The sequence below is a fragment of the Chiloscyllium plagiosum genome, unplaced genomic scaffold, assembly GCF_037043375.1.
Source record: "Chiloscyllium plagiosum isolate Xiang-an unplaced genomic scaffold, Cpla_swu_hap1 HiC_scaffold_32, whole genome shotgun sequence".
NCBI lineage: Eukaryota > Metazoa > Chordata > Chondrichthyes > Orectolobiformes > Hemiscylliidae > Chiloscyllium > Chiloscyllium plagiosum.
Genome location: NW_028270170.1, coordinates 46,006,641 through 46,024,960, shown reverse-complemented (window position 1 = coordinate 46,024,960; position 18,320 = coordinate 46,006,641). Strand labels below are relative to the sequence as shown.

At 43.9% G+C, this 18,320-nt stretch overlaps 1 protein-coding gene across 1 annotated transcript in view; it reads left to right on the top strand.

Annotated features, from left to right (window-relative positions):
* The window catches only part of LOC122540036 (parathyroid hormone/parathyroid hormone-related peptide receptor-like), a 91,216-nt gene that overhangs the window by 49,218 nt on the left and 23,678 nt on the right, over positions 1-18,320 (top strand). The window contains exons 9-12 of the mRNA XM_087977608.1: positions 389-449; positions 4,785-4,851; positions 5,227-5,321; positions 14,421-14,562. Of these exons, the coding sequence (XP_087833734.1) occupies positions 389-449; positions 4,785-4,851; positions 5,227-5,321; positions 14,421-14,562 (365 nt within the window). The remainder of the gene's footprint in view (positions 1-388; positions 450-4,784; positions 4,852-5,226; positions 5,322-14,420; positions 14,563-18,320) is intronic.

Here is an 18,320-nt window from a genome sequence, read left to right as displayed (position 1 = left end):
TTCAAATCTCTCCATGGCCTCGTATCTCTCAATCTCTTCCAGGCCTATTTTTCTCCAAAATATATATCAAGCTTCAACTCTTGATCCTCATGATTGTCATGATTCTGCCTTTGTTGGCTCTGCCTTTACCTGCTTGGACCATACTCTCTGGAACTCCCTCCGTAGATGCCACTATCCTCCTTTAAGACAATTGTTTAAATTCACGTCCCATATTCTCTCCTTATGTGTCCAAATTATGCTTGGTAAGTTCCATGTGACATTTTAGTCGTTTAAAGGTTCTATATAAATGCATACTATTTGTTGTTAGTTGCAATGTGTATTGAATGAGTGAAGACACACGGTCTGTTAGATTTGCGACCTCAGGTGTGTGTTTCTGCATTTTCTGCAGGAGTCCCAGCAATGGTGGTGACTGTATGGGGGAGTACCAGAGCATCATTAGCTGATACACGGTATGTACATTGTTGGTACCAACAGCAGAGATTCTGTGCGATTCCTGAAATATTTGGAATTGTTTAAACGTTTGAGCAAATTTGAGAATGAGGCTGACCAAAGCCGGATGGGAGTGGGGTATCACATGCCAGAGACTTGAGCGCATAACATTCGAGAATGGTGCTGAGAGGGGTGCACTGCTGAAGGAGGTGGTGTGAATCAAGTCGCAGTCTGCTCCCCAAGAACAATGTCAAAAATTTAGAGATCTCTCCCTGGAGTCTTGTTCAAAATTCATCCCTCAGGCAACTTCAATAAAACAATCTAGTCAGTTATCACATTGTAGCTTGTCAGAGATTGCCACATGGAAATTTACAGCGATTATCCTGCATCACAGTGACTAAGCCTTACCAAGGACTCCAGCCTCGGGCAGCTGTGACTGTGGGGGTTTCCTCTGGGTGCTCCAGTTTCCTCCCACAATCCAAAGATGTGCAAGTTAGGTGAATTGACCATGTTAAATTGTTCAGGGATATGTAGGTTAGGTGCATTAGTCACGGGAAATGTAGGGTAATAGGATAGGGGAATGGGTGGGATACTCTTCGGAGGGTCGGTGTGGACTTGTTGGGCCAAATGGCCTGTTTCCACACTGTAGGGATTCTGTGATTCTCTGACTCCATTGAATGTAAAGCATTTTGGAAACTCTTGAAGTTTTGAAAGGCACATTAGGAATCAAATTTTTTCATTGTAATATGAATTGATAGGAGGCACCTGACCATATGTAAGTGGTCATTAATAACATCAAAAATCAGCTATTCTCTATTCAGTTTTAATTACTTTAAGATATTTCAGAATCAGAGATGTGGTTACTGTAGCAAGACGACAGGAACACCAGTTCATCCACTCCTCACCCAGCTCCTCTTCCAAACATTAATCCTTAAATTTCATGTCTATTTCCTTGAATAGTGTCCAATTCAAATTTGTTGTCTTGCCTTGTGACAGTTTTCCCGATATGCTACTGACCTGATGTATTACTTTCCGCTAATACCATTCCTTAGTGAAACCTAGTTTTGTTTAAAATGTTTCTTGACAACAAGCTTTCTTTATTTAAAATAACCTCCAATCGTGGTCTGATTAATTCAGTGCTAATTAGGAAAATGTTGAAGTGGAATGGACCTTGTACTGCTTCAGGGAGAAAGTGAGGGCTGCAGATGCTGGAGATCAGAGCTGAAAATGTGTTGCTGGAAAAGCGCAGCAGGTCAGGCAGCATCCAAGGAACAGGGGAATTGTTTTGGGCATGAGCCCTTCTACAGGAATGAGGAAAGTGTGCCAAGCAGGCTAAGATAAAAGGTAGGGGGGAGGGACTTGGGGGAGGGGCGTTGGAAATGCGATAGGTGGAAGGAGGTTAAGGTGAGGGTGATAAGGTGAGGGTGATAGGCCGGAGTGGGGGTGGGGGCGGAGAGGTCAGGAAGAAGATTGCAGGTTAAGAAGGTGGTTCTGAGTTCGAGGGTTGGGACTGAGACAAGGTGGGGGAAGGGGAAATGAGGAAACTGGAGAAATCTGAGTTCATCCCTTGTAGTTGGAGGGTTCCTAGGCGGAAGATGAGGCGTTCTTCTTCCAGCCGTCGTGTTGCCATGGTCTGGCGATGGAGGAGGCCAAGGACCTGCATGTCTTTGGTGGAGTGGGAAGGGGAGTTGAAGTGTTGAGCCACGGGGTGGTTGGGTTGGTTGGTCCGGGTGTCCCAGAGGTGTTCTCTGAAATGTTCCGCAAGTAGGCGGCCTGTCTCCCCAATATAGAGGAGGCCACATTGGATGCAGCGGATGCAGTAAATGATGTGTGTGGAGGTGCAGGTGAATTTGTGGCGGATATGGAAAGATCCCTTGGGACCTTGGAGGGAAGTAAGGGTGAAGGTGTGGGCGCAAGTTTTGCATTTTTTGCGGTTGCAGGGGAAGGTGCCGGGAGTGGAGGTTGGGTTGATGGGGGGTATGGACCTGACGAGGGAGTCACGGAGGGAGTGGTCTTTTTGGAACACTGATAGGGGAGGGGAGGGAAATATATGCCTGGTGGTGGGGTCCGTTTGGAGGTGGCGGAAATGACGACGGATGATATGATGTATATGGAGGTTGGTGGGGTGGTAGGTGAGGACTAGTGGGGTTCTGTCCTGGTGGCGATTGGAGGGGCGGGGCTCAAGGGCGGAGGAGTGGGAAGTGGAGGAGATGCGGTGGAGGGCATCATCAACCACGTCTGGGGGGAAATTGCGGTCTTTGAAGAAGGAGGCCATCTGGGTTGTTCAGTATTGGAAAATGGCCCTCCTGGGAGCAGATGCGGCGGAGGAGAAGGAATTGGGAATATGGGATGGCGTTTTTACAGGGGGCAGGGTGGGAGGAGGTGTAGTCTAGGTAGCTGTGGGAGTCAGTCGGTTTAAAGTAAATGTCCGTGTTGATTCGGTTGCCCGAGATAGAAATGGAGAGGTCTAGGAAGGAGAGAGAGGAGTCTGCGATGGTCCAAGTAAATTTGAGGTCGGGGTGGAAGGTAAAGTGGATGAACTGTTCAACCTCCTCGTGGGAGCACGAGGCAGCGCCGATACAGTCATCGATGTAGCAATGGAAAAGGTGGGGGGTGGTGCCAGTGTAGCTGCGGAAGATGGACTGTTCCACATATCCTACGAAGAGGCAGGCACAGCTGGGGCCCAGTACTGGTTCAGGCACCCAAAACGTATCAGTTCTTAAAGTAAAGCTGGGAACAGCAGTATTGCTTCTTACAAAATGAGTGAAAGAGTTCTCTTTGGTGTCTCCCTGATGTTCTCAACAATATTTGTTCCTCAACGTTCATCACAAATTATCTGGACATTACCACATTATCGTTTATGGAATCTTGCTGTGTCACGGTTCCTACAGTGAGACAGAAGGCCACACTTGACTGAGTGTGGCATCAAGGAGGCCTAGCAAAACTGGAAAATTCTGACAGGATATCTCTCAACTAGCTGGAACCATATCTCCCAAAAAAGAAAGATGGTTGTGATTGTTGGAGGTCAGTCATCTCTGCTCCAGGACATCTGAGGAGTTCCTCAGGATAGTGTCCCAGGAGAAAGTGGGGACTGCAGATGCTAGAGATCAGATACAAGAGTGTGGTGCTGGAAAAGCACAGCAGGTCAGGTAGCATCCGAGGAGCAGGAGAATCGACGTTTCGGGAATAAGCCCTTCATCAGGAATGAGACGAGAAAGTGTCCCAACCTAGTGTCTCCAACCCAACCATCTTCACCTGCTTCATCAATGACCTTCCCTCCATCATAAGGTCAGAAATGGGATATTCACCAATGATTGTGCAATGTTCAGCACCATTCAGATACTGAAGCACTCCAAGTGCAACAACACTGGGATAATATTCAGGCTTGGGCTGACAAGTGGTAAGTGACATTCAAACCATACAAATGCCAGGCAATAACCATCTCCAATAAAAGACAATCTAACCACTGCCCCTGGTGATAGCAGCAGGGTGTTCTACGTACAAGATGCACCGCAGAAGTTCACTGAGGCTCTCGAGACAGTATCTTCTAAACCTACAACCCTTACCATATTGAAGGACAAGAGCGGCAGATGGGAACATCATCACCTTCAAGTTCCCCTCCAAGCGACTTACCATCCTGACTTGGAAATATTTCACCATTCCTTCAGAGTTGCTGGTCAAAGTTCTGGAACGCTCTCCCTAATGGCATTGTGGGTCTGCCTAGACCAAATGGACTATTGTCGTTCAAAAAGGCAGCTCCACATCAACCTTTCAATGAATGATGAGCAATAAACGCTGTTCTAGCCAGTGACACCCACATCCCATGAGTGAAGGAATTCAAAGAAAATTTTAAAACTCTAATTCAGAATTCCTCAATGACTACTCTTCTTCCAGTAGCCCAATATCTTTTCCCAAGTATGTAAAAGGTTTACAAGGCTGCACCACAGCATTGAAACACCAGCATAATCCTAGCTCTCTACCTGCACTAAGCAGACAGTTCATTGAGCTTGCCATGCTCCTGGGCTTCTCTGAGCTCCATCATCAGCAGGACACAGCTACCAACTGTTGCTGAGATTTTCCTTCGCACCTACCCACCCCCCCCCCACTCCCCACACCAAGCAGGAAAGTTAATGACTGCAGTCTACCTGCATGAAGCCAACCAACGAATTGTTCATCTGGGCTTGTCTTTTTGCTCCTAAAATCTTGGGCACCTGGGCAGTTAGAGACAGGCATGAAATGCTAGCCAAGCCAGTGCTGCCCATTTCCTGTCAATAAATAAAAGAAAAAGACAGACGCTGAGACTGTTTTGACTCCATGACCAACTTAAAAACAGTTCTCTGATTTTTCTCTTTCAGCTGCTGGGATCTAAGTGCTGGAAACTTGAAGTGGATTTACCAGGTTCCCATTCTCACTGCCATTGTGGTAAGTGAGGGGCTGCATCGGTGGGGTCTGACAAATGGTCAGTAATGGGTAATAAAGTGCAGTGAATCAACTACTATTAAAGGACCAAAGCCAATCGCCAATCACCTTAAATAGTGCAGGAAAACAACAATTAAAAAAAAAACTTCCTTAAAAAGTTTCTGTAAACATCAAGCCCCTGTATTTGTCAGAGTTTTATCATTTGCCTTCTGTCCTATCCAACTGGTTTAGGGATCCACAAAATCATGGGCCAATATTTTACAGAAATTGAGTCCTACCAGCCCATCAATAAGAGAAAGATGTACAGAAATGTCTCCAACAGAAGGCAGGAAGAGGAACTCAGAGATGTGGAGTGAGTAAAACTGTTCTTTCTTTCAGCTGAATTTCTTCCTGTTCATAAACATTGTCAGAGTTTTGGCATCAAAACTATGGGAGACAAATGCAGGAAAATTGGACCCACGGCAACAGTACAGGTGAGAAGATATTTATCCAAACAATCTTCTGAGACTAACAAATCTCTGGTCTCAAAAGCAGAAGCTGTATCAACGGCCAATGTATGGTTATGATTTTCTCAATCCCTTATATCCAAGAACAGTTCTAGTATATTGGAAGTTAGCAAACATTACGCTGCTATTCAAGATAGGAGAGACAGAGAGAGAGAGAAAGAGAGATAAACAAGGAATTAGCCAGTTAGTCTGCCATCAGTTAAGACCGTGATAAACTAGAGGATACAGGAGCAGAATTAGGCCACTCAGCCAATTGAGCCTGCTCTGCCATTTGATCATGGCTAAATGTTTCTCAACCCCATTTTTCTGCCATCTCCCTGTAACCCTTGATTCCCCCTTACCAATCAACTCTGTCTTAAATATACTCAATTACTTGGCCTCCAAGTCTTCTGCTGCAATGAGTTCCACAGATTCCCCACTGGTTGTTGTGGGTATGATCGCTGAGCTGGTAAGTTGGTCTGCAGACGTTTTGTCCCCTGTCTAGGTGACATCCTCATGTGTGGCACATAAACTGACAACCACGCTCAGACAACAACTCACCAGAACAAAGGACCCAATACCCATCATGTGCAGGACAAATGTGGTGTACAAGATTCCATGCAGAGACTGCACAAAACACTATATCAGACAAACAGGCAGACAACTAGTGATCCACATTCATGAACATCAACTACCCACTAAACACCACGACCAGCTAGCCCTAGTATCTATACATACAGACAACAAGGACCACAAATTCAACTGGGACAACAATAGTAGGACAAGTCAAACAGCAAACAGCCAGAGAATTCCTAGAAATATGGCACTCATCCACAGACTTCATCAATAAACACATTGACTAGAGCCAATATACTAGGGCCTGCAACAACCAACTGGAAACAGTAATTGGAAGCATGAATGAAACCAAATAAATTCCAAACAACGTGATGCAGGAGGCTCCACAGCACTGAGGATGTCACCTAGAAAAGGGACAAAACATCTGCGAACCAACTTCCCAGCTCAGTGAACATACCCACAACAACTGCAACTGCCACCCGAGCCACAAATCTTTACATAAACCTTGAGATTAACCATCTTTTAGCTGAAGAAATTCCTCCTTTATATCAATTTGAAAGGGTCATCCCTTCACTCTGAGGCTAAGACCTTGGGGCCTAGTCTCTCCTAATAGTTGAAACATCTTCTCCACGTCAACTCTATCCACGCCTCTCAATATTCTGTAAGTTAAAATGAGAACTCTCCCTGCACCCTACTCCCCTGTCATTCAAAATTGCATTAAGTACATACCAAGAGTCCTCAACCCCTCTTCACATGACAACCCCTTCATCTCCAGGATCATTCCTGTAAATGTCCTGTAGACCCTCTCCAATGTCAGCATATCCTTCCTTAGAGACAGGGCCCAAAACTACTCACAATATTCCAAATGTAATTTGACCAAAGCCTCAGCCATACATCCTTGCTTTTGTATTCTAGCCCTCCGAAAATGAATGCTCACATTGCATTTGCCTTTCTAATCATTGACAGCATTCTGGAATCTATTATTAAGGGAGTCTTAGCAATGAGTTGGAAAAATCATAACATGATCAGTCAGCATGGTTTCATGAATGGGAGATAGTGTTTGACAAGCTCGTTAAAGTTTTTTGAAGACTTAACTAGAAATGGTATTAGTAAGATACCTCAAAAGTTTACAGTATAAGGCAAGGGCTCATGGACTTGAGGGACATGTGACTAGAGATTTGGTTAATGGACAGAAAGCAGAGGGTAGATAGAACTGAGATTATTTCCAGTTGAAAGGCTGTAATTTGTGAAGTAAAGAAGATTGGTGCTGGGAACGGAATTATTTACAATCTATATTCATAATTTAGATGTGGAGGTGAAGAGTAGTATATCAGAATTTGCTGACAGCACAAAGCAAGTTGAGAATAGGAGAAAACAAAGTCTGAACTGAGGTATAGATAGCTGAATAGGGAATATAGTATATGGCAATATAATATATAGAGCATCATGTAGTTGCTCAAAGATGAAACAGATTGACATGCTGATGTTCAGAGAGACATGGGTGTACTTGAACAAAACACTCAATGTTTACAAACAGCACAGCAAGAATTTAGAAGAGCAGAAGCATATCGACCTTTCTTATAAGGAGAATTCAGGACAAGCAAAATAAAGTCTTGTATGGTGTATTTGTGCCACACTGATTTATCCCAGAAATCCACTTGGTGAAGGATTGAACTCGTTTCAATTATTACACTTTTATTTATTTCCAGCACATTGCAAACATATGCTACTGAACACAACAAAGCACCATTTTAGCCACCAGGGCTTCATGAGATGTACTGCTTCTAGTTCTTTGCTAATTATCAAGGGCTCAACTGAATGTCTACATGTGTATATAATTGAATGCAATTAATATTCAATTAATAGATTTCCTTAATACTCCTTAAATGAAAATTAGAGTTAATACATACAATTACATTTCAAAATAAATTAATTCTTACCCCTCATATGATGTTCAAAATGTTACCTTATAAGATTTCCTCCCCAGATACTCCAAGCAATTTCTTCCTCCGTTCTTTCTATAAAACAATATGATAGCTGCTTCAGAATTGCACTCTTTCTTGTTTAGAGACAATATGATGTTTCTGAGAGGCCCTGGAATGATTAACCTAGATGTGAGTAATACTCTCTAAACCAGATTGTTGATTTAAAGCCATTCCAGACTAATGCTGCTTTATACTGAAACCAAACATTTAAAAATCCCATAAGCCTAACTGCTAGTGTTACTCCAATCTTATTAAGGTGATACATTTCAAACTCTATAATACCACTGTATCATCAACTTGCATTGTGGCGCTGCCTGTTAGTATTCCTTCAGGACATCAGTAAAACAGTGTAGCACCTACTTTTAGTTGAATACAAACTGCTTCAAGCAAAGCAGATTTCACTGAAAAATACTGCACCCTGAAGGCATCGTTCAGATTATGGAGGTATTTTTGCTTTACTTTCATCATTTTTGTTCTGTGACTGCTGCTCCTTTGGATTGTTTCAGAAACAGTCACAGTGTCATAGAGATGTACAGCACGGAAACAGGCCGTTCAGTCCAGCTCGTCCATGCTGACAAGATATCCTAAGTTAATGTAGTCCCATTTGCCAGCACTTGGCCCATGTCCCTCCAAACTTTTCCTATTCATATACCCATCCACATACCTGTTAAATGTTGCAATTGTACTAGTCTCCACCACTTCCTCTAGCAGCTCATTCCATACACGCAACACTGTGTGAAAAAAATGCCCCTTAAGTCCCTTTTAAACTTTTCCCCTCTCATCCTAAACCTCTGCCCTCTAGTTCTGGACTCCCCCAACCCCAGGGAAAAGACCTTGTCTATCTTATAAATCTTTTTTTTAAGGTCACCCCTCAGCCTCTGATGCTCCAGAGAAAACAGCCCCAATCTATTAGCCTTTCCCGATAGCTCAAATCCTCTAACCCTGGCAACATCCTCGTAAATCTTTTCTGAACCCTTCCAAGTTTCACAGCATCCTTCTGATAGGAAGGAGACCAAAACTACACACAATATTCCAACAGTGGCCTAACCAATGTCCTGTACAGCCACAACATGACCTCCCAACCCCTGTACTCAATACTCTGACCAATAAAGGAAAGCATACCAAACGCCTTCTTCACTATCCTATCTACCTGCAACTCCACATTCAAGGAGCCACGAACCTGCACTCCAAGGTCTCTTTGTTCAGCAACACTCCCTAGGACCTTACCATTAAGTGTATACGTCCTGCTAAGATTTGCTTTCCCAAAATGCAGCACCTCGCATTTATCTGAATTAAACTCCATCTTCCACTTCCACTTCTCAGCCCATTGGCCCATCTGGTCCAGATCCTGTTGTAATCTGAGGTAACCCTCTTCACTGTCCACTACACCTCCAATTTTGGTGTCATCTGCAAACTTACTAACTGTACCTCTTATGCTCGCATCCAAATCATTTATGTAAATGACAAAAAGTAGAGAAACCAGCACCAATCCTTGTGGCACTCCACTGGTCACAGGCCTCCAGTCTGAAAAACAACCCTCTACCACCACCCTCTGTCTTCTACCTTTGAGCCAGTTCTGTATCCAAATGGCTAGTTCTCCCTGTATTCCATATGGTCTAACCTTGCTAATCAGTCTCCCATGGGGAACCTTGTGGAACGCCTTACTGAAGTCCATATAGATCACACCTACTGCTCTGCCCTCATCAATCCTCTTTGTTACTTCTTCAAAAAATTCAATCAAGTTTGTGAGACATGATTTCCCACACACAAAGCCATGTTGACTGTCCCGAATCAGTCCTTGCCTTTCCAAATACATGTACATCCTGTCCCTCAGGATTCCCTCCAACAACTTGCCCATCACCGAGGTCAGGCTCACCGGTCTATAGTTCCCTGGCTTGTCTTTACCGCCATTCTTAAACAGTGGCACCACATTTGCCAACCTCCAGTCTTCCGGCACTTCATCTGTGACTAGCGATGATATAAATATCTCAGCAAGAGGCCCAGCAATCACTTCTCTAGCTTGCCACAGAGTTCTCGGGTACACCTAATCAGGTCCTGGGGATTTATCCACTTTTAACCGTTTCAAGACATCCAGCACTTCCTCTTCTGTAATATGGACAATTTGCAAGATGTCACCATCTATTTCCCTACAGTCTATATCTTCCATATCCTTTTCCACAGTAAATACTGATGCAAAATATACATTTAGTATCTCCCCCATTTTCTGTGGCTCCACACAAAGGCCACCTTGCTGATCTTTGAGGGGTCCTATTCTCTCCCAAGTTACCCTTTCGTCCTTAATACAGAACCCTTTGGATTCTCCTTAATTCTATTTGCCAAAGCTATCTCATGTCCCATTTTACCCTCCTGATTTCCCTCTTAAGTATACTCCTACTGCCTTTATACTCTTCTGAGGATTCACTCGATCTATCCTGTCTATACCTGACATATGCTTCCTTCTTTTTCTTAACCAAACCCTCAATTTCTTTAGTAATCCAGCATTCCGTATACCTACCAGCCTTCCCTTTCAGCCTGACAGGAATATACTTTCTCTGGATTCTTGTTATCTCATTTCTGAAGACTTCCCATTTTCCAGCCATCTCTTTACCTGCGAACATCTGCCTCCAATCAGCGTTCGAAAATTCTTGCCTAATACCGTCAAAATTGGCCTTTCTCCAATTTAGAACTTCAACATTTAGATCTGGTCTATCCTTTTCCATCACTATTTTAAAACGAATAGAATTATGGTCGCTGGCCCCAAAGTGCTCCCCCACTGATACCTCAGTCACCTGCCCTGCCTTATTTCCCAAGAGTAGGTCAAGTTTTGCACCTTCTCTAGTAGGTACATCCACATACTGAATCAGAAAATTGTCTTGTACACACTTAAGGAATTCCTCTCCATCTAAACCTTTAACACTCTGGCAGTCCCAGTCAATGTTTGGAAAGTTAAAATCCCTTACCAAAACTACCCCATTATTCTTACAGATAGCTGAGATCTCCTTACAAGTTTATTTCTCAATTTCCCTCTGACTATTGGGGTGTCTATAATACAATCCCAATAAGGTGATCATCCCTTTCTTATTTCTCAGTTCCACCCAAATAACTTCCCTGGATGTACTTCCAGGAATATCCTCCCTCAGTACAGCTGTAACACTATCCCTTATCAAAAATGCCACTCCCCCTCCTCTCTTGCCTCCCTTTCTGTCCTTCCTGTAGCATTTGTATCCTGGAACATTAAGCTGCCAGTCCTGCCCATCCCTGAGCCATGTTTCTGTAATTGCTATGATATCTCAGTCCCATGTTCCTAACCATGCCCTGAGTTCATCTGCTTTCCCCGTTAGGCCCCTTGCATTGAAATAAATGCAGTTTAATTTATTAGTCATACCTTGTCCCTGCCTGCCCTGACTGTTTGACCCACTTCTGTTCTCAGCTGTACCCATCTCAGATCGATCTCTTTCCTCACTATCTCTCTGGGTCCCACCTACCCACCTTACTAGTTTAAATCCTCCCAAGCAGCTCTAGCAAATTTCCCTGCCTATATATTTGTCCCCTTCCAATTTAGGTGCAATCCGTCCTTCTTGTACAGGTCACTTCTACCCCAAAAGAGATTCCAATGATCCAAAAATGTGAATCCTTCCCCCATACACCAGCTCCTCAGCCATGCATTCATCTACTCTATCCTCCTATTCCTTGCTCATGTGTTTTTGGATGAAAACTGTGAGAAATGGATATTGTAGATCAAGAGTTGGATAATGGTAACACAGGTAAAGTGAATCCTGAAGAGGGGTTACACTCGAAATGTTGATGTCTCCACCTCCTGATGCTGCCTGGCTTGCTGTGCTCTTCCAGCCGCTGCCTGTCTGTTTTGGATTGTAGCATCTGTAGCTTTTTTTGGTCTCTAATTTTTTAGATTAGATTTGATTCCCGACAGTATGGAAACAGGCCCTTCAGCCTCCACACTGACCCTCCGAAGAGTAACCCATCCAAAACTAGTCCCCTACCCTATATACTTATCCTGACTAATGCACCTCACACTATGGGCAATGTAGCATGGCCAATGCACCTGACCTGCACATTTTTGGATTGTGGGAGGAAGCCAGAGCACCTGGAAGAAACTCACACAGACACGGGGAGCATGTGCAAATTCCACTCAGACAGTCGCCCAAGTATCGAACCCAGGTTCCTGGCACTGTGAGGCAGCAGTGCTAACCACTGAGCCACCATGCCGCCCCTGATGTGGGTAATCCTGGCACATGGGACAGAACTATCAGATTTAAAGCCCAGTTGACAATGATGGATAACAAAGCGAATTCTAGTGAGTGGAGGGATGTAACAATTGTGGGACATTCAGGTAAGTAATATGTTTAAACATTGGTTGAATATTCCAAATGATGACCAAGAAGCATGGACCATGGATTAGAGGGTAAAGATTAGAGAGTAAACTGTCAGTACTTTTAGTGGGTCTGGAAAAGACTCAACTCAGAAAAGATCACAAACCACAGAAAAATCCTCCAGTACTGCAAGAGGTTGCTCTCAGTCACCTTGACTGACAACAAAGCAGAAGCCATGGATTACACAATGACATAAGAATTATAAGGTAGCCTCTTAACAGAACAAGAAGCAGTAGTCCTGATGAATCTGAAGTTCTGATGGCTGTCAATGAAGTTGGGGATAAATTAAAAAAGAGAATAAAGTGAAAGGAATAGGCTGGGTCAGGAAAGTTTGGAGTCATTTGGAAGTACCAGGTAATGGGTAACCAGCTTTATTACACCAGGGGTTTTGGACTGAAGATGTCCTTACAGGTGAGACATAAGTTAAAGTGAAGCATGCCGAAGAACAGCTGAGTGATACAAATGTTAGACTGGAAAGGTGATTTTTGAAAATCTCTCTTGTCCATTGGCATCCAGATTAATCAACATAAAAGGCATATTTCCGTAGGAAACAGTTTTCAGAGAGGAGTGGCAGATGAGGTTTAATTTAGATAGATGTGAGGTGCTGCATTTTGGAAAGGCAAGTCAGGGCAGGACTTATACATTTAATGATAAGGTGCTGGGGAGTGCTGCTGAACAAAGAGACCTTGGAGTGCAGGTTCAGACCTCCTTGAAAGTAGAGTCTCAGGTAGACAGGGTCGTGAAGAAGGTGTTTGGTATGCTTTCCTTTACTGGTCAGAGCATTGAGTGCAGGAGTTGGGAGGTCATGTTGCGTCTGTACAGGACATTGGTTAGGCCACTTTTGGAATATTGTGTGCAATTCTGGTCTCCCTCTTGTAGGAAGGGTGTTGTGAAACTTGAAAGAGTTCAGAAAAGATTTACAAGAATGTTGCCAGGGTTGGAGGGTTTGAACTACAGGGAGTGGCTGAATAGACTGGGGCTGTTTTTCCTGGAGGGTCAGAGACTGAGGGGTGACCTTACAGAGGCTTATAACATCATGAGGGGCATGGATAGGGTAAATAGACAAGTTGTCTTGCCTGGGTGGGGCAAGTCCAGAACGAGAGGGTGAGAGGGGAAAAAAATTTAAAAAGGACTTAAGGGGCAACGCTTTCATGGAAAGAGTAGTGTATGTATGGAATGAACTGCCAGAGGAATTGGTGGAGGCTGGTACAATTACACCATTAAAAGGGGCGGTATGATGGCACAGTGGTTAGCACTGCTGCCTCACAGCAATTCTCTGTGTGGAGTTTGCACATTCTCCCTGTGTCTGCGTGGGTTTCCTCCGGGTGCTCCGGTTTCCTCCCACAGTCCAAAAAATGTGCAGGTTAGGTGAATTGGCCATGCTAAATTGCCCGTCGTGTTAGGTGAAGGGGTAAATGTAGGGGAATGGGTCTGGGTGGGTTGCTCTTCGGAGGGTTGGTGTGGACTTGTTGGGCCGAAGGGCCTGTTCCCACACTGTAAGTAATCTAATCTAATCTGGATGGGTACGTGAATAGGAAAGGTTTAGAAGGACATGGGCCAAGAGCTGGCAAGTGACACTAAATTAATTTAGGATACCTGGTTGGCATGGATAAGTTGGACTGAAGGGTCTGTGTCCGTGATGTACACCTCTCTGACTCTATGATGTGCTGTCTTACAATCAGTGTTACCAGAGCCTTTCCATTCTCTATGGCATCCCATTTTAATAATACACCAAATCTTCTGAATGAAATTCTGTTTTGGATGGTCTTATATGATACCTGAGTGCTCTCTGAATGTTTCCCAAGCCCTAAGCCTAAAACATGGAACCAGTTGTAGTACCTTTTAGAGCAGGAGGATGTTCACATAGAACTGAAGGCAACTTGAGATTTCACCCAGGTACTGATTGAAAGAGTGCATTATTTGCATTTCAGGGCAGCTGTCACCACCCTGACACACACATACACACACCCTGACACATGCAGAAACTTGTTGGAATAGTGTTCAGTGATTGGCTTTGGACTCTGTATTGTGAACTCTGTACATTGATGTTGGAGCTGTAGCTTCCAGTTAGCTACAGCTCATTCTGCCATTCTGCTACTCACTCTGTCTTTCAATTGGTTTTGTTTCTCCGAAAGGAAACTGCTGAAGTCCACACTTGTACTGATGCCGTTGTTTGGGGTCCATTATGTGATTTTCATGGCGATGCCCTACTCTGAGGTGTCTGGAATCCTTTGGCAGATCCAAATGCATTATGAGATGTTCTTCAACTCCTCACAGGTAGGTCGCCGAATGCAGGATCCTTGGCACTGGATGTTGGTTTGCGATCTGGTTTCTCCTATCTCTGGGCTTCAAGTTCTGGGGCTCTAATGTATAGGTACTTCAGTAGTGGTTTCGGGGGGCAATCTAGAAGCCTCAGGTATTGGGTGATAGGAACTAAGTTCTGAGATTCAAGCCCTGAGTTTTAGGCTCTGGGCACATCTGGTCTTTCAGCTCTGTATTCTGTGTTCGCACTCTAATCTGTCTCTACCTCGAACCATGAGGGTGTGTGAACAGAGTAGCTTGAGTTAAACTGTTGTCAATAGTGGAAGAACCAAAAAGCAGAGGGGGCATTAATTCAAGATGGAAAAGCCTCTCATACAAAAAGTGGCAAAGATCAGGATCTTTCGTGTGATGTGGATGACATTGGTAAGGTGAACTCTGTCACCCAATTGTCCTTCAACTAAGTGACTTTCTGGGCTATTTCAGAGGACAATCAAGAGTCAACCATATTGCTGTGGGTCTGGAGTCATATGTAGGCCAGACCAGGTAAGGATGGTAGATTCCTTCCCTAAACAACATTAGTGAACCACATGGATCTGGATGATAATTGATAATAGTTGCATGATTTTCATGATTGAGATGAGTTTCCAATTCCAGATGCATTAATTTAAATGTAACTTGGTTGCTGACTGGACATTTGATCCCATATCACCAGACCATTAGAATATTCGTCCATTGACATACCATCTCAGCCATAATCTCCCCTTCTGAAGGATCTGATCTAAGCAGATAAAATTGGTGTTTCAAATAGAGAATTCTATCATTATCTGAACAGAAAAGAATTATGGAGCTATGGAGAGAAAGGTGGGAGATTGGGACTCTGGAGGTCTGTATTTTTTTTTAAAAAAAGTATTCATGAACAGGATGTGGGAGACCAATGTTTATTGTCCATCTCTACTTGCTCTGAAGAATGTGTAGTAAGCTGCCTTTGTGAAACACTGCGCTACCTGTGGCGTCCATACACCAACAATGCTATTTGGAGTTAGACTTCCAGGATTTTGACCCAGTGACACTGAAGTAACAGCGATATAGTTCCGAGTGATGATGAGAGGCATGGAGAGGAACGTCACATGGTGGTGTTCCCCGTCATCTGATCTTCTTGTCCTTTGAGATGGTAGAGGTTCTGTGTAAGGTGTTTTGGTGAATTTTGCAATGCACTTGTAAAGGTTCGCACTGCTGCTACTGAATGTCAGGGGCAAAGGGAATGAATCTTAGAAATAGTGAATGTAATGCTGATCATGCCAGTTGCTTCATGGATGGTTTTGAGCTTCTTGAGTGCTATTGGAGTTGTACCCATCCAAGCATTATTTATTACATTACAGTCCTGACTTATGCCTTCTGGATGTTGGACTGGCTTTGGGGAGTCAGGAAGTGAATTATTTGCTGCAGAATTCTTAGTCCCTGGCCTGCTCCTGAAGCCATATTTATAAAGCTAATTCAATTCAGTTTAAGGTCAGTGGTACAAAGGTCAACTCCCCCTCCTACTCTGCCAAGGACATGCAGGTCCTGGGCCTCCTACATCGCCACTCCCTTACCACCTGATGCCTGTTTGAAGAACACCTCATCTTCTGCCTTGGGACCCCCCCCCCCTACCCCAGGGCATCAATGTGGATTTCACCAGTTTCTCATTTTCCCTCCCCCCACCCTACCCCACTTCCAGCTCAGCACCATCCTCCTGACCTGTCCCATCTGTCCATCTTCCTTCCCACCTGTCTCCCCTCTGACCTATCACCTTTACCCCCACCTCCATCCACCTATCGCACTCTCAGCTACCTTCCCCCCAGCCCCACGCCCCTCCCATTTATCTCTCCACCCCCTAGGCTCCCAGCCTCATTCCTGATGAACGGTCTTTGCCCGAAATGCCTACTCTCCTGCTCCTTGGATGCTGCCTGACCTGCTGTGCTTTTCCAGCACCATACACTTCACAATAAGGTCAGGCTACTAGCACAGAAATTTCAATTCCCATCTGAACGGATTCATCCAAAATAGAAGCAAACAGAGACTATTTGACCCTTCAAGCGTGGTCCATTATTCAGTAAGATGGTGACTTATCTGTTTGAGTTCCAAACTGCACATTCCTATCTCGCTGTGTTGACCCATGACTCCGCTGCTTTACAGAATACTTCCAACTCTGTCAAAAATATCCAACAACCCCATCTCCAGTACCTTCTGAGACACAGAGTTTCAAAGCCACATAACTTTCTGAGACAGAGAAAAAAATTGCTTCATTCTCTGTCCTAAAATGCCAACCTCTCATTATAGAATAGTTCCCCTTAGTTCTAAACTGCCCTACCAGAGAAAACATCCTTCCCTCATCCACCTAGCAGGGCTATTCAGGATTTTGTACACTTCAATCAAGTCACATCTCAATCTTCCAAACTCCAGTGAAATCAAGCCCAGTCTGTCCAGCCAACCCCCCCAAGAAAACCCACCACATTCCAGATGTCAATCTAGTAAACCTCCTCTGAGCCACTTCCAATTCACTTACATCTTTCCGTAAATAAGGACATCAGCACTACATATAGTATTCAAGGTATGCCTCAATGGCTTTTATAACTGAAGCATAACATCCTTACATCATGTAGCCTTTAAATAAACTTTCATAAATGTAATCACTACTTCCCAGGAGATTTTGACTTTGAAGTCATTTATTATACCTCCTTATACTCATTACCAGATCGGGGATACCTCTGGTTGGCTCTGTGACATCTGGTTGGCTCTGTGATAGGGAAACTATCCCTAAATGTACTGCTGTAGCTACCCTTTTCAACTTGATTGATCCAATCAACAGGAATATTAAAGTCACCCATAATTATTGCTCTGTTTATTTTACATGCTCCTATTATGTCCTGATTTATACCCTTTCCTACAGTGTGGCTTTTTATCTTGGTGGGGGGGGGGGTTCTATACCTAATGTTGGCTTTCCTTTGCTGTTATTTACCTCCACCTGAATGGACTGTACATCATCCAAACCAAGATCATCTCGTACAACTGTCCTCATTTAATCTCTTACTAACATTGCTACCCTATCACGTTTTCCATCCCTCCTGTCTTTCAATAAAGGTTAAATATCCCTGATGTTAAATTCCCAGTTCTGGTTTCCTTGTAACCATGTCTCCATAATGGCTACAAAATCATTTCCATTTTCTTCGGTTTGCACCATGGGTTCATAGACCTTCTACCAAATACTTCATGCATTTAGATACAAAGCCTTTATGCATTACCTTTTTGGCATTTTTAGTCATCCTAACTTTTCTTTGTGCTGTTGCCCATTTTGTTTTGTGCCCTAATAACCTTGTCTACTGTTTTTGCATTTCACTGTTTTCTCTTTTATTGCTGTCCTCGTTTCTCTTTTCCTTGTAACCCTGCTTAGGTTCCTACCTTCCTGCTATTCTAGTTTAAAACCACCCCAGTCATAGGAAATACTTACCTGAGGACATCAGTCCTGGTCCTGCTCAGGTCATGCCTCACTAACTTGACCAAGTTTTTTTTAAGAGGTGATGAAGATGATAGAGGGAAAAGCAGTTGATGTTGTCTATATGGACTACAGTAAAGCCTTTGACAAGGCCTCTCATGGCAGACTGGTACAAAAGGTGAAGTCTCATGGTATCAGGGGTGAGATGGCAAAATGGATACAGAACTGGCTTAGTCGTAGGATACAGAGGGTAACGGTGGAAGGATGCTTTTCGGAATGGAGGGCTGTGATTAGTGGTTTT